The sequence below is a fragment of the Schistocerca cancellata genome, chromosome 2 (genome assembly GCF_023864275.1).
Source record: "Schistocerca cancellata isolate TAMUIC-IGC-003103 chromosome 2, iqSchCanc2.1, whole genome shotgun sequence".
NCBI lineage: Eukaryota > Metazoa > Arthropoda > Insecta > Orthoptera > Acrididae > Schistocerca > Schistocerca cancellata.
The window spans coordinates 419,639,322-419,661,625 of NC_064627.1; the positions used below are offsets into that span (position 1 = coordinate 419,639,322).

The following is a 22,304-nucleotide window of genomic DNA, read 5'->3' on the forward strand; positions in this document are numbered from 1 at the left end:
GACAGTGGTTGTATGTGTGTATGTTGTCTAATTTGGAAGAAGGCCTTTCTGGCTGAAAACTTACATGTTTGACAGTCTTTTTGTTGTACCTATCTATGACTCAACATCTCTGCTGTATGGCGAGCAGCACTCTATGCTTTCCATAATACTCTCATTAGTCCATTAAAGCATGCAGCTTTACTGTATGGTTAAATGATGATGGCGTCCTCTTGGGTAAAATTCTGGAGGTAACATAGTCCCCCATTCGGATCTCCAGGCGGAGACTACTCAAGAGGACATAGTTATCAGGAGAAAGAAAACTGGCGTTCTACAGATCGGAGTGTGGAATGTCAGATCCCTTAGAAAATTTAAAAAAGGGAATGGATAGGTTAAAGTTAGATATAGTGGAAATTAGCGAAGTTCGGTGGCAGGAGGAACAAGACTTTTGGTCAGGTGAATACAGAGTTATAAATACAAAATCAAATAGGGGTAATGCAGGAGTAGGTTTAGTAATAAAAAAATAGGAGTGTGAGTAAGTTACTACAAACAGCATAGTTAACGCATTATTGTGGCCAAGATAGACACGAAGCCAATGCCTACTACAGTAGCACAAGTTTATATACCAACTAGCTCTGCAGATGATGAAGAAATTGATGAAATGTATGATGAGATAAAATAAATTATTCAGGTAGTGATGGGAGACGAAAATTTAATAGTCATGGGTGACTGGAATTCGAGAGTAGGAAGAGGGAGAGAAGGAAACATAGTAGGTGAATATGAATTGGGGGTATGAAATGAAAGAGAAAGCAGTCTGGTAGAATTTTGCACAGAGCATAACTTAATCATAGCTAACACTTGGTTCAAGAAACATAAAAGAAGGTTGTATACATGGAAGAATCCTGGAGATACTAGAAGATATCAGATAGATTATATAATGGTAAGACAGAGGCTTAGGAACCAGGTTGTAAATTGTAAGACATTTCCAGGGGCAGATGTTGACTCTGACCACAATCTATTGGTTATGAACTGCAGATTAAAACTGAAGAAACTGCAAAAAGGTGGGAATTTAAGGAGATGGGACTTGGATAAACTGACTAAACCAGAGGTTGTACAGAGTTTCAGGGTGAGCATAAGGGAACAATTGACAGGTATGGGGGAAAGAAATACAGTAGAAGAAGAATGGGTAGCTCTAAGGGATGAAGTAGTGAAGGCAGCAGAGGATCAAGTAGGTAAAAATACAAGGGCTAGTAGAAATCCTTGGGTAACAGAAGAAATATTGAATTTAATTGATGAAAGGAGAAAATATAAAAACACAGTAAATGAAGCAGACAAAAAGGAATACAAATGTCTCAAAAATGAGATCGACAGGAAGTGCAAAATGGCTAAGCAGGGATGGCTAAAGGACAAATGTAAGGATGTATAGGCTTATCTCACTAGGGGTAAGATAGATACTGCCTACAGGAAAATTAAAGAGACCTTTGGAGAAAAGAGAGCCACTTTTATGAATATCAAGATCTCACATGGAAACCCAGTTCTAAGCAAAGAAGGGAAGGCAGAAAGGTGGAAGGAGTATATAGAGAGTCTATACAAGGGAGATGTACTTGAGGACAATATTATAGAAATGGAAGAGGATGTAGATGAAGATGTAATGGGAGATACGATACTGCGTGAAAAGTTTGATAGAGCACTGAAAGACATGAGTCGAAACAAGGTCCTGGGAGTAGCAACATTCCATTAGAACTACTGACGGCCTTGGGAGAGCCAGTCCTGACAAAACTCTACCATCTGGTGAGCAAGATTTATGAGACAGGTGAAATACCCGCAGACTTCAAGAAGAATATAATAATTCCAATCCCAAAGAAAGCAGGTGTTGACAGATGTGAAAATTACCGAACTATCAGTTTAATAAGGCACTGCTGCAAAATACTAACTTGAATCCTTACAGACGAATGGAAAAACTGGTAGAAGCCAACGTCAGGGAAGATCAGTTTGGATTCTGTAGAAATGTTGGAACACGTGAGGCAATACTGACCTTACGACTTATCTTAGAAGAAAGATTAAGGAAAGGCAAACCTATGTTTCTAGCATTTGTAGACTTAGAGAAAGCTTTTGACAATGTTGACTGGCATACTCTCTTTCAAATTCTAAAGGTGGCAGGGGTAAAATACAGGGAGCTAAAGGCTATTTACAATTTGTACAGAAACCACATGGCAGTTATAAGAGTCGAGGGGCACGAAAGGGAAGCAGTGGTTGGGAAGGGAGTGAGACAGAGTTGTAGCCTCTCCCCAATGTTATTCTATCTGTACATTGAGCAAGCAGTAAAGGAAACAAAATAAAAATTCAGAGTAGGTATTAAAACCCGTGGAGAAGAAATAAAAACTTTGAGGTTCGCCGATGACTTTGTAATTCTGTCAGAGACAGCAAAGGACTTGGAAGAGCAGTTGAACGGAATGGACAGTGTCTTGAAAGGAGGATATAAGATGAACATCAACAAATGCAAAACGAGAATAATGGAATGCAGTCGTGATGCTGAGGGAATTAGATTAGGAAATGAGACACTTAAAGTAGTAAAGGAGTTTTGCTACTTGGGGAGCAAAATAGCTGATGATGGTCGAAGTAGAGAGGATATAAAATGTAGACTGGCAATGGCAAGGAAAGCGTTTCTGAAGAAAAGAAATTTGTTTACATCGAGTATAGATTTAAGTGTCAGGAAGTCGTTTCTGAAAGTATTTGTATGGAGTGTAGCCATGTATGGAAGTGAAACATGGACGATAAATAGTTTAGACAAGAAGAGAATAGAAGCTTTCGAAATGTGGTGCTACAGAATAATGCTGAAGATTAGAAGGGTAGATCACATAATTAATCATGAAGTATTGAACAGAATTGGGTAGAACAGGAGTTTGCGGCACAACTTGACTAGAAGAAGGGATTGGTTGGTAGGGCATATTCTGAGGCATCAAGGGATCACAAATTTAGCATTGGAGGGCAGCATGGAGGGTAAAAATCGTAGAGGGAGACCAAGAGATGAATACACTAAGCAGATTCAGAAGGATGTAGGTTGCAGTGAGTACTGGGAGATGAAAAAGCTTGCACAGGATAGAGTAGCATGGAGAGCTGCATCAAACCAGTCTCAGAACTGAAGACCACAAGAACAACAACATAGTCCATCTTGGATTTTCCAATTGAAGAATCAGTTGAGACTGGGAAATATGATACGCTAATACAAGAAAGGCTGTGCCGTGAGAATGTAAACCACCACAAAGAAACAGAAGAACTCGAAAAACAATAACATATCCCATGCTCCATATGCAGGCTTGAACTTCAAAAACAAACATATACCCAGTGCCTCCAATGAAGACACGAAAAAGTCAACAGGTCTAACATCAGCAGAGAAATATAAGTGGAAGACGGTGACATACACCAAAAGAAGAAACAAGCCCACAGCTGTACAAGATTCCAAGTTTTTAGTAATACGAGATTCGCCCTTGAAAAATATCGCTGTCCCCAACTGCGAAATCGACATGCAACCTGGGATAAGAGTGCAACAACTCAACAGACATTTCAAAAATATTGCGAAACAAGTGGCTACAGAACAGGTCACGAAACACAAATGAAATTACAAAAGTGTTTTTATACATGTTGGAACAAACTCACTTAAAAGCAGCAGCGAAGATGAATCAGTGAATGAATCAAGAAACATGATCCGTGCAGCAAGAAGTGTTTGTGAAGGATCCAGGCTCATGCTTAGCAGAATCATAAAAAGGAGGTCAGTGAGTGACACATATATCCAAAATAAACAGTGCCATCAAACAAGAGTGTGATTGTCTAGGCGCTATCTTCATAGACTCAAATTCCTGTGTGAAAATTGTCTGGGAAAGGATGGCACACATTTAAATAGATTAGGTACGGTAACACTCAGCAGAATATAGCTACATCTACATCCATACTCCGCAAGCCACATGACGGTGTGTGGCGGAGGGTACTCTGAGTACCTCTATCGGTTCTCCCTTCTATTCCGTTCTCGAATTGTTCGTGGAAAGAAAGATTGTCGGTATGCCTCTGTGTGGGCTCTAATCTTTCTGATTTTATCCTCATGGTCTCTTTGCAAGATATACATAGGAGGGAGCAATATACTGCTTGACGCCTCAGTGAAGGTATATTCTCAAAACTTCAACAAAAGCCCGTACCAAGCTACTGAGCATCTCTCTTGCAGAGTCTTCCACTGGAGTTTATCTATCATCTCTGTAACGCTTTCGCGATTACTAAATGATCCTGTAATGAAGCGTGCTGTTCTCCGTTGGATCTTCTCTATCTCTTCTATCAACCCTATCTGGTACGGATCCCACACTGCTGAGCAGTATTCAAGCAGTGGGCGAACAAGCGTACTGTAACCTACTTCCTTTGTTTTCGGATTGCATTTCCTTAGGATTCTTCCAATGAATATCAGTCTGGCATCTGCTTTTCCGACGATTAATTTTATATGATAATTCCATTTTAAATCACTCCTAATGCCTACTCCCAGATAATTTATGGAATTATCTGCTTCCAGTTGCTGACCTGCTATATTGTAGCTAAATGATAAAGGATCTTTCTTTCTATGTATTCGCAGAACATTACACTTGTCTACATTGAGATACAATTGCCATTCCCTGTACCATGCCTCAATACGTTGCAGATCCTCCTGTATTTCAGTACAATTTTCCATTGTATGCAGATGTTTGTAAAATCATTAGAAACAAGAGAAACTAACACTGTATAGGGGGGTGAAAAGTCAAGAAATCTGATATCCACAAGAAACAGAGATAATAAAAAAGAATATAGGACAAAAACAAGCATAGAATCAGGATATTCAGTTACAAAAATAATGCACCAGAATATACAATACTTAAAAAATAAGGTAACCCAATTAGAAATAATGTTAAATGAAGAAACTCCCGACATTCTAGCTCTGACAGAACACAGTTTAAATTACCACGAAATTTTAAATCTTACTGTTGCAAATTACAATGTAACAGCCAGTTCATGCAGGAAGTAAGAGAGGTGGAGCAGCTATACTAACCCATAACAATGTAAGCAGAAACCATATAAACAGCCTCGACTTACGTAAAAAATATAACATGGAAAATGTAGTCGAAGTAACAGGCCAAAAAATAGTTCTAAGTAGTTCCTCACTGTACATCTAAAACATCTACAGACCGCCAAATGGGTTCATAGAAACGTTCATTGAAACCATAGGAGAGCTCTTACATATTATCCTATGCAAGAACTGTGCACTTGTACTACTAGGTGACCTAAACATAAACACATTACAAGACACAAAAGACAGTAGGGAGCTCCTAAACACAATGAAAACATATGGCTTATACAATGCCATAGCTACTCCAACAAAATTCAGATATCCTCCCGATACTAGAGATAACAACACACAACACAACCATGACACAAGAAAACAGAAACTCTTCCATGAGCCTACACACACACACACACACACAAACACACACACACACACCAAAAAAAAATCATACACTGGACCAAAAGCCCTTGAAAAACTCCCTTCATTCTTGAGAGAAATAAACAATTAAAATATTTTCAAAAAATGTTTCAAAAATTTTCTAATAGATAACTGTTATTATAGTGTAAATGAACTTATGTGCACTAAAGCTCAAAACAATTGCAATACCATTATTGTATCAAAATAAAAATTGTACAAAACCTAATTTAATATGAAACAGCCCTAAAATAATTTTGTAATAAATTATATTTTTGTTAAACAGTAGACAGTAAATACTGTGTACCTGTCGGTGCATAAAATGAAAATATATCTTGATCCGTATAATGTACACTGTCAAAGGATAAATAAATATATAAATAAAATAAATAAATGGATATAAAATGCACGCACTCAAAACACTAGTCAGTAGACTAGTGTTATCGGGATACAGGCCAGATTGTCAATGTGAACAGACTGGTACCATCTTTGTTTTGTGCTATTTCATACAATTTCAGAATTGTAATTCAGAATACATTTTTATTGTTGAATCACACAGTACCTTCAGCACTGTACAGTTCAATATTACTTTAATCTGACCATAATTAATGTGAGGATTTCTACAGGGCATGGACTAGCACAATACATAAACATAGTATTTCATAAATAAAATTTGTCATTCCACCATTTCTTTTAAAACAGTAAAGAACAATAATAAGCAAAAATAGAAAATATTGATACAGTTAATACTTGATTTCTCTTTTGTACACTTAGAGGCAGATTAAGTGGTACTGAAAACTTAATTTATGATTCTGATCACAGTCTTATGTACACTACTTAATCACATACCTCCTGAATCTAATGAATCTGTTCTGTCAGAAATTTGTTTAAAGAAAAATAACTCAAAATTGTAATGTAAACAAAGAATGCACAGGAATAGACTCCAAAAATTTTGAAAGTAAGGTTGAAATTAAATCAAATTCGAATTCCACTGTACAATCACATTTAAATTGTAATCTCAGAAAACAGACAAAAATTAATTCACTTGTGTTTTGTAATTTGTAAAAGATTACAGAACATTGTTCTTCCGATATGTTCTACCATCATAAACAAACCTATGTAAGTGGAAACAATGTGCCACTTTTATCGCAGCTCTCGCAGTTGTTAATTAGATTTCAAAAATGCTACACGAAAGTCAGTCGTTCCACTGTTACTTCTTGTGAGATCTTTGAATCATGAAATTACTTTCAGTCGAGGTATATGTAACCTTGTGACATTTGTTCATTCGTCATGTCCTGAATGTCTGCATTATAATGGGTTTGATTTTGTGAAGTTGTATGACGACATTATGAAAAAGCTATAAAGAACAATAAATTACAAAAGTCAAACAACTGTTGTTGCATTCATACTGGGTAACAACTCGCGATCTACTATAGTTGAGTCAGTGTAAGCTGATCACTGATAACTGCAGTGGGCTGGATATGGCAGCTTCACAGGTCTACCTCAACCAATAACATAACATGATTTTACATATGTTTGTATGGCAACACCTCAGTGTTGTCATGACCCTGTGGATGGCCACTGTCTACACCTGCAGCTGTTAGTGCTTCACAGTTGAAAGCTGGCAATAGTGCTATGAAGCACCAAGGATCGTCTTATGCCATCCCGACTACAGATGATGATTACAATTTCTACAGCTGTCTTCAGGTAAAGTTGAGTACTAATGAGTTTATTTAGTTTGAACACTTGCCTTCCCAACTGAAAATATCACATACCATCTTAGTGTCAGACTAATGTATAAGGACACTGTTTCAAATTAAAGGCTATACAACTTATAAGCAATAATATGATATCTTCCAAATATTTGAAATGTTTTGAAAGTAATGCTTAATGGGGAACTGTGAGTGTTCCAACTGATTTGTTCACCCAGCATTTTTATATTTTGGATGCAAAATAGAAGGTAGAGGTATCAAATTCTACTTGCACATAAATATATTCTGCTTCCCAACTGAAACTGGCGAGGGATTTTAAACTTCCTGGCAGGTTCAAAGTATGTGCCAGACTCAGACTTGACCTTGGGATACATCTTTTCTGGGCAAATGCTCTACTAACTAAGTTACCCAAGCATAACTCACAACCTGTGCCCAAACCCTTACTTCTACCAGGACCTCATCTCCCACCTCCCAGACTTCACAGAAGTTCTTCTGCATACCTTGCAAGAATAGAACCTTTGGAAAACAAAAAGATACTGTGCAAATATGAATTAGCCAAAGGCTATGGGATTGTTATTGGAATGAACTTTTACTCTCCAGTGCAACATGGTGTGATTTGAAACTTCCTCGTAGATTAAAACTGTGTGCTGGACTGAGACTTGAACCTGGAACACTGGAATCAAAGTGTGAAGCTGGAAAGGTAGAAGATGAGAAGATGAGGGTGGGTCATGAGTCATGCTTGGATAACTCAGTTGGTGGAGTTCCCAGGTTCAAATTTAAGTCTGGCACACAGTTTTAGCTTTCCAGAAAGTTTCAAGAGTTCACTTCTTTCTTAGTCATTAGATGAATCACACTGATGTCTGCAAGTACAGAGATGACATACTGCAACCTCATCTGCAAATTTTCCAAGGCATAGTTGATATAGACACCCTCATAATGAACAATAATGCCCATCCACAAGGACATGCTCAGGTAATTATGATTTATTACCATTCCACTAAAAATTGTGACTATACTACCATTATAGAACTACTAGGAAATAAATCTTTAAATTATATCAATAAATGAATATTCTGCCACATACAAAATATGAATTACCTGTTCTTTATGTTTAGCTTCTGCAATCTGAACATCTCTGATTATAGCTTTTAACTCTTCCTTCTCTCCTATCTGGTCTTCTTCTCTTCTTTGTTCATTTTCTTCAATTCTGTGAATTAAATACAGACATAATGTAATATTGTGAACTGTTACAGTACATTTTTACATTTTTGAAAACATCAATAGTGCATACATATAATAATATGCCTGCGGTCTTTTCTACATTTCTTCACCTTTAATCACACAATATTGCTATATTCTGCAAGAAAAAATTAAATGAGATGAAATAATTTATAAAAAAATATGTAAACAAGGAAATAAAATTAAATCACCAAACTGAGTACAAAAGTCAAAACAAAAGAATCACTCAAAGACGAGAAAATAATTTGGTAACCTTCTAAGTAAATTAATAAATACAAGACTCAAAGAAAAGATGAATACAGATAAACAAAAATTTAGTGATCTAAAGTGCTGAGAACTGTGTCACTCCTTGTCTTCCTAGGTTGACGAAGAAAAAAAACCTTGGTTGGTAGTACAGGCATAATTGTAAACAATGTTTCTTTACATATTTTAAAAATTTAAAAAATAAAAGCAAAAAATTTATGCCTAAATGAGCATACAAAATTATCTATGTATCAGATTTTGAATCAATAGACACAGCACAAGCAACAAACTAAAACTTTTTGCTGTCTGAGGCCTGGCTTCAGACACCTCCCTGAGTTGAACTGGAAGAGCACTGGACACTGTTCAGATACTCAAACACACCATTCACCACAACTTCAACTACCTCTCACCATTATCTAAGATGAGAAACATACCGTACTGGTGAAAATATTAACCTCATCCCTAAAAATGCTCCTCTGTTACCCAACTCTGCAATATCATAGCCTGTCTCTACACCATCCCTACTTGTAATATGTCATTGTGCAAGTATTTCCCCTGTGGACAACCTGTCCATATATCCATTTAGGATTTCTTACTACAATCCAATAACAAGTATTTTCTGTCTGTCCTTAAAAAAGGGCCACATATGAAAACAGACACACTCTCTACCATTTGCAACCTGACTATTGTGCATCATTCTATGTGAATATAGCAATTAACCAGCTACCTAACTGTACGAGTGGCCACCATACAACTGTGGCTAACTATAAATGTTTGATGAATAGTCAACAGTGTGACTTTAACAGCTATTTCAACATCTCTGCCATAATGGCCATCACTCTCCTCCCCTGAACAATGCAGAAAGGTGATATCATCACTCTGGTACATTCTCAGTTTCTGGTAGCTCCCTGGCCCTAACCTCCACTAGTTCTCATCTTCCCTTCTCTGTACTTAATGCCCTTCCCCCTGCTTGACCTCATTATTTTTGCTTGCCATTTTGCACTTCAGTACTTTTCCATTCCAACACTGGACTCACTTTTTCCCATTCTCTTTCTCATACATATATATAATCTGCCACCCCCTTTCCTTCTTCCAATAGCTTCCCACTCCTCCTTACCTAGCCCGTTGTCCTCCTCTCCTCCCCTGTGGCTTCAATGGTTTCCTCTCTCTCCACCATTTATCTGCCTGGATAACCACAAACTCAAACTGTGTGTGTGTGTGTGTGTGTGTGTGTGTGAAAAGGGGGTGGGATGCACATGGATGCACACATGTGCGTATGTGTGGGGATGCATGCACGTGGGCATCTGCATGCGTGTGCAGCATGCTTGTTTTTAAAGTGTGGGCACATGTGCAAAAGGTAAATAGAAGCAACCATCATACATCTGCATGTGTTTTCCTGTGCTCAGTTTTATTCAGTACTCCAATTTTTGAATTTCTGTTATCGTTATATTTGTTATTTTTACCTCTTAATGAACTGTTGAAAATCCAATCATTCTGCACAGAGAATTAATGTCAGCTGTAACAGTGACTACATCCAAAATTTCATGAGTAGCAATGATTCGCAAAATTTAATCATTTAACAATGTGTGAAAAGTTTAGAAGGTATTCTATGCCAAGAACCATGCAAAACTGTTCTTACTGTTGCTTTATTTCCCTTTTATATTTTCTACACTTGCATATCTTCTTTGCAATTTCATCTAACTTTTCTCGATGTAATAATTCGGCATCTTCTTTAATTTTAGCAGCATAAACAGTTTCTCTTTGTGCTTCATCTTCCTTCAACTGCTTGTTGAACTTTACTTGGGCATCCCGTTCTCGCAGTACCTGTAATTACTTTATTATTGAAGTCATAAAACAGACACAGATTATGGCCAAAGATGGAACACTCAGCTTAAAATCTATGATTTTGATTTCACCACTTTCTAATATGTACTGAAAAACAGAAAAACAATTTGTCTGAAACATATTGGATATAGTATTTTTCTCTAATGCAAGTACACAAAGTAATTTCACTGGTGGTTTCCTTTTTGAATTTGGTATGTAATTAATGTACTATTAATTAGTTTATCATCACATGGAGGTATTACAGGATCATCATACAGGGGGTGGACAAAAATAGGGAAATACCAAAAACACATTCCATGTGTATACAGTATAGGAAAACTGTTGACATTCAAAACAGGTTCTAGTCATCTCAGAAAGGATAAATATGGGTCTTATATTATTTTCAAGGGAACCTTATACTATTTCTTCCTGTGAACACCTGGCAAGTTCACATAACAATGATGGAGGTGGAAGGTGATCATCTACATCTACATCTACATCTACATGATTACTCTGCAATTCACATTTAAGTGCTTGGCAGAGGGTTCATCGAATCACAATCATACTATCTCTCTACCATTCCACTCCCGAACAGCACGCGGGAAAAACGAACACCTAAACCTTTCTGTTCGAGCTCTGATTTCTCTTATTTTATTTTGATGATCATTCCTACCTATGTAGGTTGGGCTCAACAAAATATTTTCGCATTCGAAAGAGAAAGTTGGTGACTGAAATTTCGTAAATAGATCTTGCCGCAACGAAAAATGTCTTTGCTTTAATGACTTCCATCCCAGCTCACGTAGCATATCTGCCACACTCTCTCCCCATTACATGATTATACAAAACGAGCTGCCCTTTTTTGCACTCTTTCGATGTCCTCCGTCAATCCCACCTGGTAAGGATCCCACACCGTGCAGCAATATTCTAACAGAGGACGAACGAGTGTAGTACAAGCTGTCTCTTTAGTGGACTTGTTGCATCTTCTAAGTGTACTGCCAATGAAACGCAACCTTTGGCTTGCCTTCCCCACAATATTATCTATGTGGTCTTTCCAACTGAAGTTGTTTGTAATTTTAACACCCAGGTACTTAGTTGAATTGACAGCCTTGAGAATTGTACTATTTATTGAGTAATCGAATTCCAACGGATTTTTTTTTTTTTGCAACTCATGTGGATCACCTCACACTTTTCGTTATTTAGTGTCAACTGCCACCTGCCACACCATACAGCAATCTTTTCTAAATCACTTTGCAACTGATACTGGTCTTCGGATGACCTTACTAGACGGTAAATTACAGCATCATCTGCGAACAACCTAAGAGAACTGCTCAGATTGTCACCCAGGTCATTTATATAGATCAGGAACAGCAGAGGTCCCAGGACGCTTCCCTGGGGAACACCTGATATCACTTCAGTTTTACTCGATGATTTGCCGTCTATTACTACGAATTGCAACCTTCCTGACAGGAAATCATGAATCCAGTCGCACAACTGAGACACTACCCCATAGGCCCGCAGCTTGATTAGAAGTCACTTGTGAGGAACGGTGTCAAAAGCTTTCTGGAAATCTAGAAATACAGAATCAACTTGAGTTCCCCTGTCGATAGTGGCCATTACTTCATGCAAATAAAGAGCTAGCTGCGTTGCACAAGACCGATGTTTTCTGAAACCATGCTGATTACGTATGAATAGATCACTCCCTTCAAGGTGATTCATAATGTTTGAATACAGTACATGCTCCAAAACCCTACTACAAACCGACGTCAATGATATAGGTCTGTAGTTCGATGGATTACTCCTACTACCCTTCTTAAACACTGGTGCGACCTGCGCAATTTTCCAATCTGAACCACCCTTCTCTCAAAAGTAGACTATAAAAGAGCATTTATATTGTGATCTGGTGACTGGGTGACAAGGAGAGATGTGAAAATTCATCCACATGCTTACAAACCAGTCCTGAGCTATGCAGCTGCGTGAACACGGGCCCTGTCATCGTGGAACACAGCATCACCACTGAGGAACAAACATTGTACCAATGGATGGACCTAATCAGTCAAAATGGTCACATAACCCTTGGCAGTAAAGTGAGCTTCTATGGAATACCATGATATGGCTGCCCAGATAATCACCAAATACCTGCCAAGTTTCATTCATGGGACATAAAATTAGGCAGAAGTTGGAAACAGTGTGATAAGACTCAGTCAATTTCCGCCATTGCCAGTCCGAAGCCCGGGGCCCCATCTCGCAAGTCATGGGGAAGGAGGAGGGGGAGGAGTAACAACCTCGTAAAAAACTGGGTCCATCTGGCTCCGGATGGTAGCACCCAGTTGGGGCCCCTACCTAGGGTTACAGGCGAAGCCCGGCCAACGGTCTCGAAGGCAGAAGAGTAACGTCGCTTCCACTGGTGGTGGAACAAGGAATGTGAGGAAGTGGTAGAGATTCGCAGGAAAGCCTGGAGAGACTGGAGCAGCAAGAAGGACCCGGAAAAATGGGAAGTTTTCTTAGGAGCAAGAAAGGAAGCAGCCCGAACAATATGATGGACCAGAAGACAGAAGATGAAGCAGGAACTGGACGAGATTGAGACCAACTTCAGGAAAAACAACAGCAGACACTTTTTCGGGAAATTCAAAAAGAGTCTGATTGGATACAATGGTAGAGAAGTGTTTATAAGAGATAAGAAAGGGGAGCTGGCTGTCTGTGCGAAGGAGAACTGTCAGATTTTTGCAGAGCACTTTCACGACCTGCTGAACTGTGTACCACCTGAAGAAGAGCTGGAACTGAGGACTGACACAGAAGAGAGAGAGCCACGCCCTCCACCCATGGATGAAGTCACACATGCCATAAGCAATCTGAAGAATAATAAGGCAACTGGAGAAGATGGTATAGCAGTCAAGATGATAAAGTGGGGAGGCAACAAAGCAGTAGACAACATGACCAACATAATTCACCAGATCTGGAGAACAAAGAAGTTGCCAGAAGGATGGAAGAATGCAATTGTAGCACCAATACACAAGAAGGGGGACAAGAGAGACGCAAACAACTACAGAGGAATATCGCTACTAGAGGTCGGATACAAGGTGCTGTCAAAACTATGGCTCAACAGAGTAGAAGAACAGGTAGAAAGTACAGTTGGCGACTACCAAGCGGGATTCAGGAAGGGAAGAGGTTGTGTAGAACAGATATTTATCCTGAAGCAACTGATAGAACATAGGGCCTTAAAAAACAAAAAGACAGTAATAATGTTCATGGACTTCACAAAGACATATGACTCCATTGACATACAGACTCTTGTTAGGATCCTGAAGAACAGAGGACTTGATGGAACTACAGAAGAACTCATAAAAGAAATTCTGACAGACACAAAAGCAAGGATGAGATTCAGAGGAGCCCTGTCAGAAGAATTTGAGATCAAGACTGGTGTTAAACAGGGAGATGGATTGTCACCATTGTTGTTCAATATAGCACTGGACAAAGTGATCAGGCAGTGGAGAGCAATAAACGAGGAAATGGGAATACCAAAGACCCATGTGGGGGACAAAAAGGACAACAGGGCTCAAGTGGACTGCCTAGCCTTTGCAGATGACATAGCAATAGTAAGTGAGATGGAAGAAGACGCAAAGACACAACTTGACAACTTAAGGATGGTAGCCAGAAAGGTGGGCCTGAGGATCGCCTATAACAAGACAAAGACATTAAACACCACTGCAAACTGGGAAACACCGGAAGGCACTGTGCAAATGGTGGACAAATTTAAATACCTGGGAGAATTTATAACAGGAAGGAAAGGAGCAAGGAGAGAATAACAGAGAGGATAAAGAAGATGAGGTCAGCCTTCTGCATGACGAGAGAGGTATACAATAAAAAGAATATATCCACAGAGGCAAAGATAAGCCACTACAAGGCAACAGTGAGGAATGCAGTATTATATGCTGCCGAGACGATGACATTAGGAAGAAATGGGGCACAGCAACTAGAGAAAGAAGAGAGCAAAATACTGAGAAAAATACTAGGTCCCAAAAGAGGTGGAGAGAGGTGGATGCGAAGACCTTGGGAAGAATTGTACCGGAACATGAGAACAATATCCGGGGAAATCAGACTGAAAAGGGCAAGGTTTGCTGGGCATGTAGTTAGGATGAGTATGGACAGAATGATGAAGAGAGTGTGGGAAACAACAGTAAGGACAAGGGGAAAGACGGAACCAAGTGGATTGTTGAACTTCAGAAGGACTGGTTGGAATTGGGGATCAAGGTCGAAGGAAAGGAAAATTGGAGGAACAAATATACACCGACAAATATGCCAGAGATCAATGACAGAGAAGAACACAGGAAAAGATTAGAATGTCACCAGTGGAGCCGCCAGGATAAATGGAAACTGAAGATCTCGGAAGAAGAGCGGGAGAGGAGAAGAGAAAGAATGAAGAAGTTCTGGGGGAAGAAGAGGAAAATGCAGTCCACGAAGGGGCTACCCGTGGTCCTACAGACGCCGTAACGCAAGAAGAAGAAGACTCAGTCAACCAAATGACTTTCTTCCATTATTCCACTGTCCAGATTTTATTGCTTCAGAGCCATTTTTCCTGCTACAGGCATTTGCATCACTGATTAGCGGTTTTGGAATTCCAGATTGCCCTGCAATGCCCTAGTTATGGAGCTCCTTTGTGTTTTGGTGCTGACAGGGCTCGCAACTGCAACATTCAGTTCTGCAGTGACTTCAACAGCTGTTTGTCCTCTTATTTTTCTGCACAATAATCTTCAATGTCCATTTGTCACAATTTCTCAACAGACACTATCATCTGAATTTCAAGTGTATGGGTGATGTTTTTCAGCTTTTCCTGTATGCTGTCTAAATCTTCAATACGGTGTCTCTTGAAATATCAGACACTTCGGCTACCCTGGTTATGAAAGCATTCACCATGTGAGCACCAACAATCTGACCATGTTCAAATTCACTTAGCTCTGACACAATGCACTCACAATTACACAAACAATGTTCTGACTACTACTGACACTTGCAACATATTGAGGATGTTGCACAAGGGCCACTCATGGTCAAATACAATACTGCAAACTGCAGGCTTGTCTAGCATCTGCATTTATGTTCAAGCATGCATTTCTCATGATGTTTCCATATTTTTGTCCAACTCCTGTATATTGGACCAAAACCACAAATTTAAATCACAGTTGCAGTTCATTATCCAGAATGCATGTAATGTAAGTATAAATAGCACATAGCAGAGAAGGCACTGAAGTAAACAATCCCTCATCTCCTCAACACAGGTGATTGGTATGTTGTGTGTGGACACATAAATAGCTCCAAAAATTACACCACCTTTCATTCACTTTATTCACTCTCTCTCTCTCTCTCTCTCTCTCTCTCTCTCTCACACACACACACACACACACACACACACACACACACACACATACACAAAATTTATTTTTCATGGACAGCTGTAATGATAATAAATGTACCTGATAATCACTGGCATCAAGTCATTGTTAAAGAAACCTACAAATGTTATCAGATGAAACTCTGGACACTGCATCTTCTGCACTATTGCCATTACACAGATGCCATTCCATAGTATCTTGTGCAGTATGTCATGAGACAAGCCTATCAGGTTGCTCCTACCACTGAGTGATAATCAATGTGAAACCCACACCATCCTCCATTCAAGCAGTACCAGGAGACCAGGAGCATAGCTTACTTGCTTGTACATTATGTTACAAGCAGCTAAGTAGAAAGAAGTTATATATTTAACTTTCTCTATGTGCTTTTGTAGTTTACAATTAAATTTCTTGCTTGTTTGCATATTTACAAGGCTTAGTCCCACATTTTAATAACTGTACAGTATACATTTACACTGTCTGTAGCACCACTGCCACTTGTTTTGATAAGGTCAGTGACCTTTGATAACAGCTGTCAAGTACCCAGTTCCTTTCAAGCAGCATCATGAGGGTGGATCATTTGTTGTGCATTATATCATGAATTTCTATTTAGGAGCAAGTTTATTATTTAGATTTGTCTGTGTTCTTTTTAGTTTAATCCTGACTTTTTTGTGTATTTGTTTGGTGCACATTTTCAACATGGATATGACTCCAGAATGAGATTTTCACTCTGCAGCGAAGTGTGAACTGATATGAAACTTCCTGGCAGATTAAAACTGTGCGCCAGACAGACTCAAACTCGGGACCTTTGCCATTCGTGTGCAAGTGCTCTACCAACTGAGCTACCCAAGCACAACTCATGACCCATCCTCACAGCTTCAATTCTGCCAGTACCTCATCTCCTACCTTCCACACTTCACATAAGCTCTTCTGCGAACTGGTTCGCAGAAGAGCTTCTGTGAAGTTTGGAAGGTAGGAGATGAGGTACTGTACAGAAAGGGAATATCTAGAAAAACCATCCTGCAGCACCAATTAAGATTGTTTTTGTAAAGTGTATAGAATAATAAAATATTGTGTAATATTACATTTTGCTTAGCTGAAGTGTGTAAAAAATTTCAAGAAAAGTGCGTAGTAATTAAGGAGTGGTCCAATACCTTCAAACATTGTACAGTCCATGATCTACAGGACAAATAAATTAATATCACATACAAACAAAACACCATGCAAAATTGTACTAAATCCTTCCTGGAGCAATTAGTTTAGGAGCCCACATGGAGTATAAATGGTTGTAAAGTAAATTACTAAGAGACTAAACATACCCAATAGTACACAAAACTGATCAGGATACTGCTGCAGAAGCAATGAAAAGAGCATACCACATTTAAAAGAATACAAAATCTCCACGACTGACAATGTTTCACAGAAGCTTAAAACTTAGTACAGACTTCTAGGTGATGATGATGATGTTTGGTTTGGGGGGGGGGGGGGGGGGGGAGCACTCAACTGAAACTGATGATGAAATGATGAGGACAACACAAACACCCAGTCATCTCAAGGCAGGTGAAAATCCCTGGCCCCGCCAGGTATCGAACCCAGGACCCCATGCTCAGGAAGGGATAACGCAACTGTGAGACCACGAGCTGCGGTCACTTCTATGTGATATGCTGTTAATACTTTCCACAGCAAAACTCTGTCTCAATATCTGGCAGAAAATCCAAAGAGATTCTGGTTGCAAGTAAAGTACACCATCAGCAAGACAGGATAAATTCTTTCACTGCACAATAGCAATGGTAATGATAGCAATACTAAAATGGAGTTACTAAACATTGTTTTCTGAAATTCTTTCACCAAAGGAGAAGCAGTAAACATCCATAATTCGGAATAAGAACAGCTGCCAATGTGAGTAATTTAGATATAGGTGCCTTCATTTTAGTGAATTGACTTAAGTTACTCAATAAAAGCTAGTGTTCCATGCAAATTTCACACCAATTAGGTTCCTTTCAGAGTTTGCTCATGAAATTACCCCATTTTTAGTAGTAAAGCACAATAGCTCAATTGATGAAAGATTTGCACATAAAGACTGGATAGTTGCACAGGCAACACCAACAAATAAGAAAAGAAACAGAAATAATATGCTGAATTATAGATCCATGTCACTGACATTGATTTGCAGTAGCATATTGGAACATATACTGTGTTTGCAAATTATGAAATATTTTAAAGAAAATAATCTGTTGACACATGACAATAGTGGCTTTGGAAAATATCATTCTTGTGACACAAAACTGTTTCTCTATTCACACGAAGTAATGATAACTATTGACAGGATAATTTCATATTTCTAAATTTTCAAAAGGCTTTTAAGACCATTCTTCGCAAGTGGTTTCTCATAACATTGTGTGTTTATGGAGTTTTTGTTGTAACGTCAAGTTTAACACATATATTTCAGAACGACACAACACATATAAGTTACAGAGTAATTTGACAAGCAAGACATGTGTACACGTTAGCATTTGAATGAGCACTGAGCCCCAGTCTAGCGGCTGCTGCTCGGCTGGCCGCTTAGGTGGCGCAGCTGCTGCATGGCTGGCAGACAGCGCCGCACGTAGAGGACGCGCGTAATTGCGCGGCGGCACTTTGAATGATCGGCGAGTCACAACACTTTTCCCCCCTTTGAAATTGTTGCACTGGTCTTGATGGAGGTGTCCTGGAGATGGCTAACGTCCATAGGCGTTGTTTGACTCGCCGTAAAGTCTCGAGGAGGAGGCTCCCCGTACGGTCGGAAGTGTCCCCGATGATAACGGGTCGAGATGACAGGAGACGTAGGGGTCGAATCTGCTGGGCCCCATGCACCAATCTGCCTGTTGCGGCAAGTCCAGTTGATATGACAGGAGACATGGGCGATGTGTCGGCGTCCATTGGAGGAGGAGGCGATTAGATTTGCTCTGACAGAGAATGGTCATCCGGTTCCTGCATGGGCACGTCTCCTGGTGGCGTCCGTTCTTGTGCTGGCATCGCGATGATGGTGAGAGGCCTATGTTGTGAGTATTGAGAGATGCCAAGATCCCGAGCGTCAGGTAGAGCCAAAGGTGGTGTAGCGGCATTCAGAACAGGCGTTGCTGGCACACAAGGCCGAAGTTGGTCCGAATGATGCACTGCAAAACTCGTGTCCGTCTGGATTTCGTACAGGCATCTGCCACGGTGTCTTAAGATGTGGCCCGGGCTCCATTTTGGCCGCCTGCCATATCCCCGTACCCAGATGAGGTCGGCGGCGGTGAACCGGCCAAGTGAAGGCACCCGCAGCCATGAGGTGGAAGGCCACAGAAGATGAAAAGATGAAGTAGCGTGCGGGGCTGTCGTCTATGTAAAAGCTCAAAAGCTCAGCTGGGCTGTGGTCGCCCATGGGGGTGAAACGGTAAGACGCCAGAAACTGGAGAAGCGTATCATCAGCAGCAGAAGAAGTCAGAAGTTTCCGCATCTGAGCCTTAAATGTGCGGACCAGTTGTTCAGCCTCACCGTTGGATTGTGGATGGAACGGCGGGGCCGTGACATGCATAATGCCGTGACATGCATAATGCCGTGACAAGGGTAGATGGGAGGCCTTCCAAAGAAAAAATGCGGGCGAGAGCACTGGTGGTTGCCGCGGTGGTAGGCGACATGCAACGGACAATGAAAGGAAAGCCAATAAGTACCTAAAAAACTTCCCGCAAAGTCAGCATGAATGCACTCCCAGGGCTTCTCAGGCGAAGGCCACGGTGGCAAAGATGACTTCGGGGCAGTGGCCTGTGATGCACAAGGGCTGCAGGCAGCAACCATGTGTGCTATTTCAGAGTCGATGCCAGGCCAGTACACATGACAGCGTACCAGAGATTTTGTGCGAGAAACACCCCAGTGCCCTTGGTGAAGGAGGCGCAAGACCGAAGCATGCAAAGACACAGGTACCACAACACGCGGCGAAGCATTGTCAGTGGAGAGGAGGATAACACCATCCCTAGCCGTGAGGCGGTAGCGCAAAGCGTAGTAGTTCCGCAATGGATCAGAAGTCTTAGCGGACGGGTGATCTGGCCAACCCTTCTGAATACAGTATAAAACCCGGGAGAGGGTATGGTCAGAACCTGTAGCAGCCGCCAGCCTGTCCCCAGTGATGGGGAACCCATCCACAACCCGCTGCTCGGCAACATCCAGGTGGAAACACAGAAGTTCGTCCCTATCGAATGCCTGATCAGAACCCATGGCAAGGCGAGACAGAGTATCAGCATTTGCATGTTGTGCTGTTCGCCAGAAATGAATCTCATAATTGAAATGAGACAAGTAAAGAGCCCAACGCTGGAGGCGGTGTGCAGCCTTGTCGGGAAGTGACATTGATGGATGAAACAAGGAAACAAGTGGTTTGTGATCCGTAACAAGATGAAATTTTGAGCCATAGAGAAAAACACCAAACTTATGAAGAGCACAAATAATGGCCAAAGCTTCTTTCTCAATTTGAGAATACTTTTGTTGGGCATCCGTGAGCGTTTTGGAGGCATAAGCAATGGGTTGTTCCGAACCATCAGAAAAACGGTGTGCAAGGACTGCACCGACCCTGTATTGAGAGGCGTCTGTGGCAAGAACAAGATGTTGGCCAGGTCGATAAGTAGCCAGGCACGGGGCCTGTTCCAGCATAGTCTTCAATTTCTGGAAAGCCACTTCGCATGACACGGACCAGTGAAAAGGCACATTTTTATGCAACAGGCGATGTAACGGCTGAACCACCGAAGCCGCAGACGGTAAAAACTTGTGATAGTATGCTATTTTCCCCAAGAAGGCCTGCACTTCCTTAACAGATGTAGGGCAAGGAAGGGCATCGATTGCAGCGACAGTTTGCTGAAGTGGACGAATACCATCCCGAGAGAGTTGAAACCCCAAGTACGTGATAGATGCCTAAAAAAATTGTGATTTCTGAAGATTACACTTAATACCGGCAGTCTGTAAGACATGAAAAAGTGTGCGGAGATTTTGAAGATGTTCTTCAGTGGTGGAGCCAGTGACAACAATGTCGTCCATGTAATTGATACACCCAGGGACAGGGAGCAATAATTGTTACAAGAATCACTGAAAGAGAGCAGGGGCACTAGCAACACCGAATGGCAAGCGTTGGTATTGATAGAGGCCGAAAGGTGTGTTAAGGACCAGAAACTGCCGGGAAGCAGCATCGAGAGGAAGTTGATGATAAGCTTCTGACAGGTCAATTTTAGAAAAATACTGGCCTCCAGCAAGTTTAGTGAACAGTTCTTCAGGACGGGGCATAGGGTAAGTGTCGATGAGGCACTGAGCATTTACAGTGGCTTTGAAATCGCCACAGAGATGAATATCACCATTTTGGCTTAGCAACGACAATGACAGGAGAGGACCACTCACTGGAAGTGACAGGAAGCAAGACCCCTGAAGTAGTGAGACGATCCAACTCCCATCTTACCCGATCACGAAGGGCCACAGGAATGGGCCGAGCCCGAAAAAACTTAGGCCGAGCAGTGGGTTTGAGCGTGATATGAGCTTCAAAGTCGTTTGCATGGCCTAACCCAGGAGAAAAAAGGGACGAAAATGTCATCGACAAGGAATCCAGCTGAGCATAAGGAATAGCATCAGAGACAATATTGACAGAGTCATCTATGGAGAACCCGAAAACGTGAAAGGCATCGAAACCAAAAAGATTTTCTGCATTGTGCTGGTCGACCAGAAGTATGGGAACAGTGTGAATGACGGATTTGTAAGATACCTCAGCATTAAACTGTCCCAAGAGAGAAATCTTCTGTTTATTGTACGTCCGTAATTGCCGAGTGACAGGTGACAGGAGTGGAGAACCCAATTGAAGATATGTCTGAGAATTAATTATAGTGGCAGCAGAACCAGTATCCACTTGCATGCAAACATCTCGGCCAAGGATTTGGACAGTGAGGAATAACTTCCCTGAAAGGGAAGAAGTGCAATTTACAGACAACACAGAATCAGAATCAGCGTCATGTTCATGAACATCATGTATGCGGTCGGATTTGCAAACAGAAGACACATGACCTTTCTTTTTGCAATTGTGACACACAGCCCAAGGTTGGGGACAATCCTCGCGTGAATGTTTCGTAAAACACCGCGGACATGAAGGAAGTTGCCGGGGGTTTTGCTGCAGTTTCTTAGCGGGTTGTTTACGGCTAGGCCGAGGCTGCGCGTTGGAGCGCACTGCGGCCACGTCGGCCGGCGGGGACGCGCTGCACGCATTGTCAACAGCGCACAGAGGTTGTATTTCCCCAACATCACCCCACGCCTCTATTTGTGCCCCAGCGGTGCGAGAAATTTCAAAAGACTGCGCAATGGAGAGAACTTCATCTAGAGTCAGATTCGCCAACTGAAGGGCACATTGCCGAACTTCTTTGTCGGGCACCGACCGTACCATGGAATCGGCGT

At 41.0% G+C, this 22,304-nt stretch overlaps 1 protein-coding gene across 1 annotated transcript in view; it reads right to left on the reverse strand.

The window, feature by feature from the left end:
- The window catches only part of LOC126161869 (protein CFAP210), a 191,061-nt gene that overhangs the window by 135,725 nt on the left and 33,032 nt on the right, over positions 1–22,304 (reverse strand). Inside the window, exons 3-4 of the mRNA XM_049917995.1 lie at positions 10,301–10,485; positions 8,278–8,386 (exon numbers count right to left, since the gene is read on the reverse strand). Coding sequence (XP_049773952.1) covers positions 8,278–8,386; positions 10,301–10,485 — 294 coding nt within the window. The remainder of the gene's footprint in view (positions 1–8,277; positions 8,387–10,300; positions 10,486–22,304) is intronic.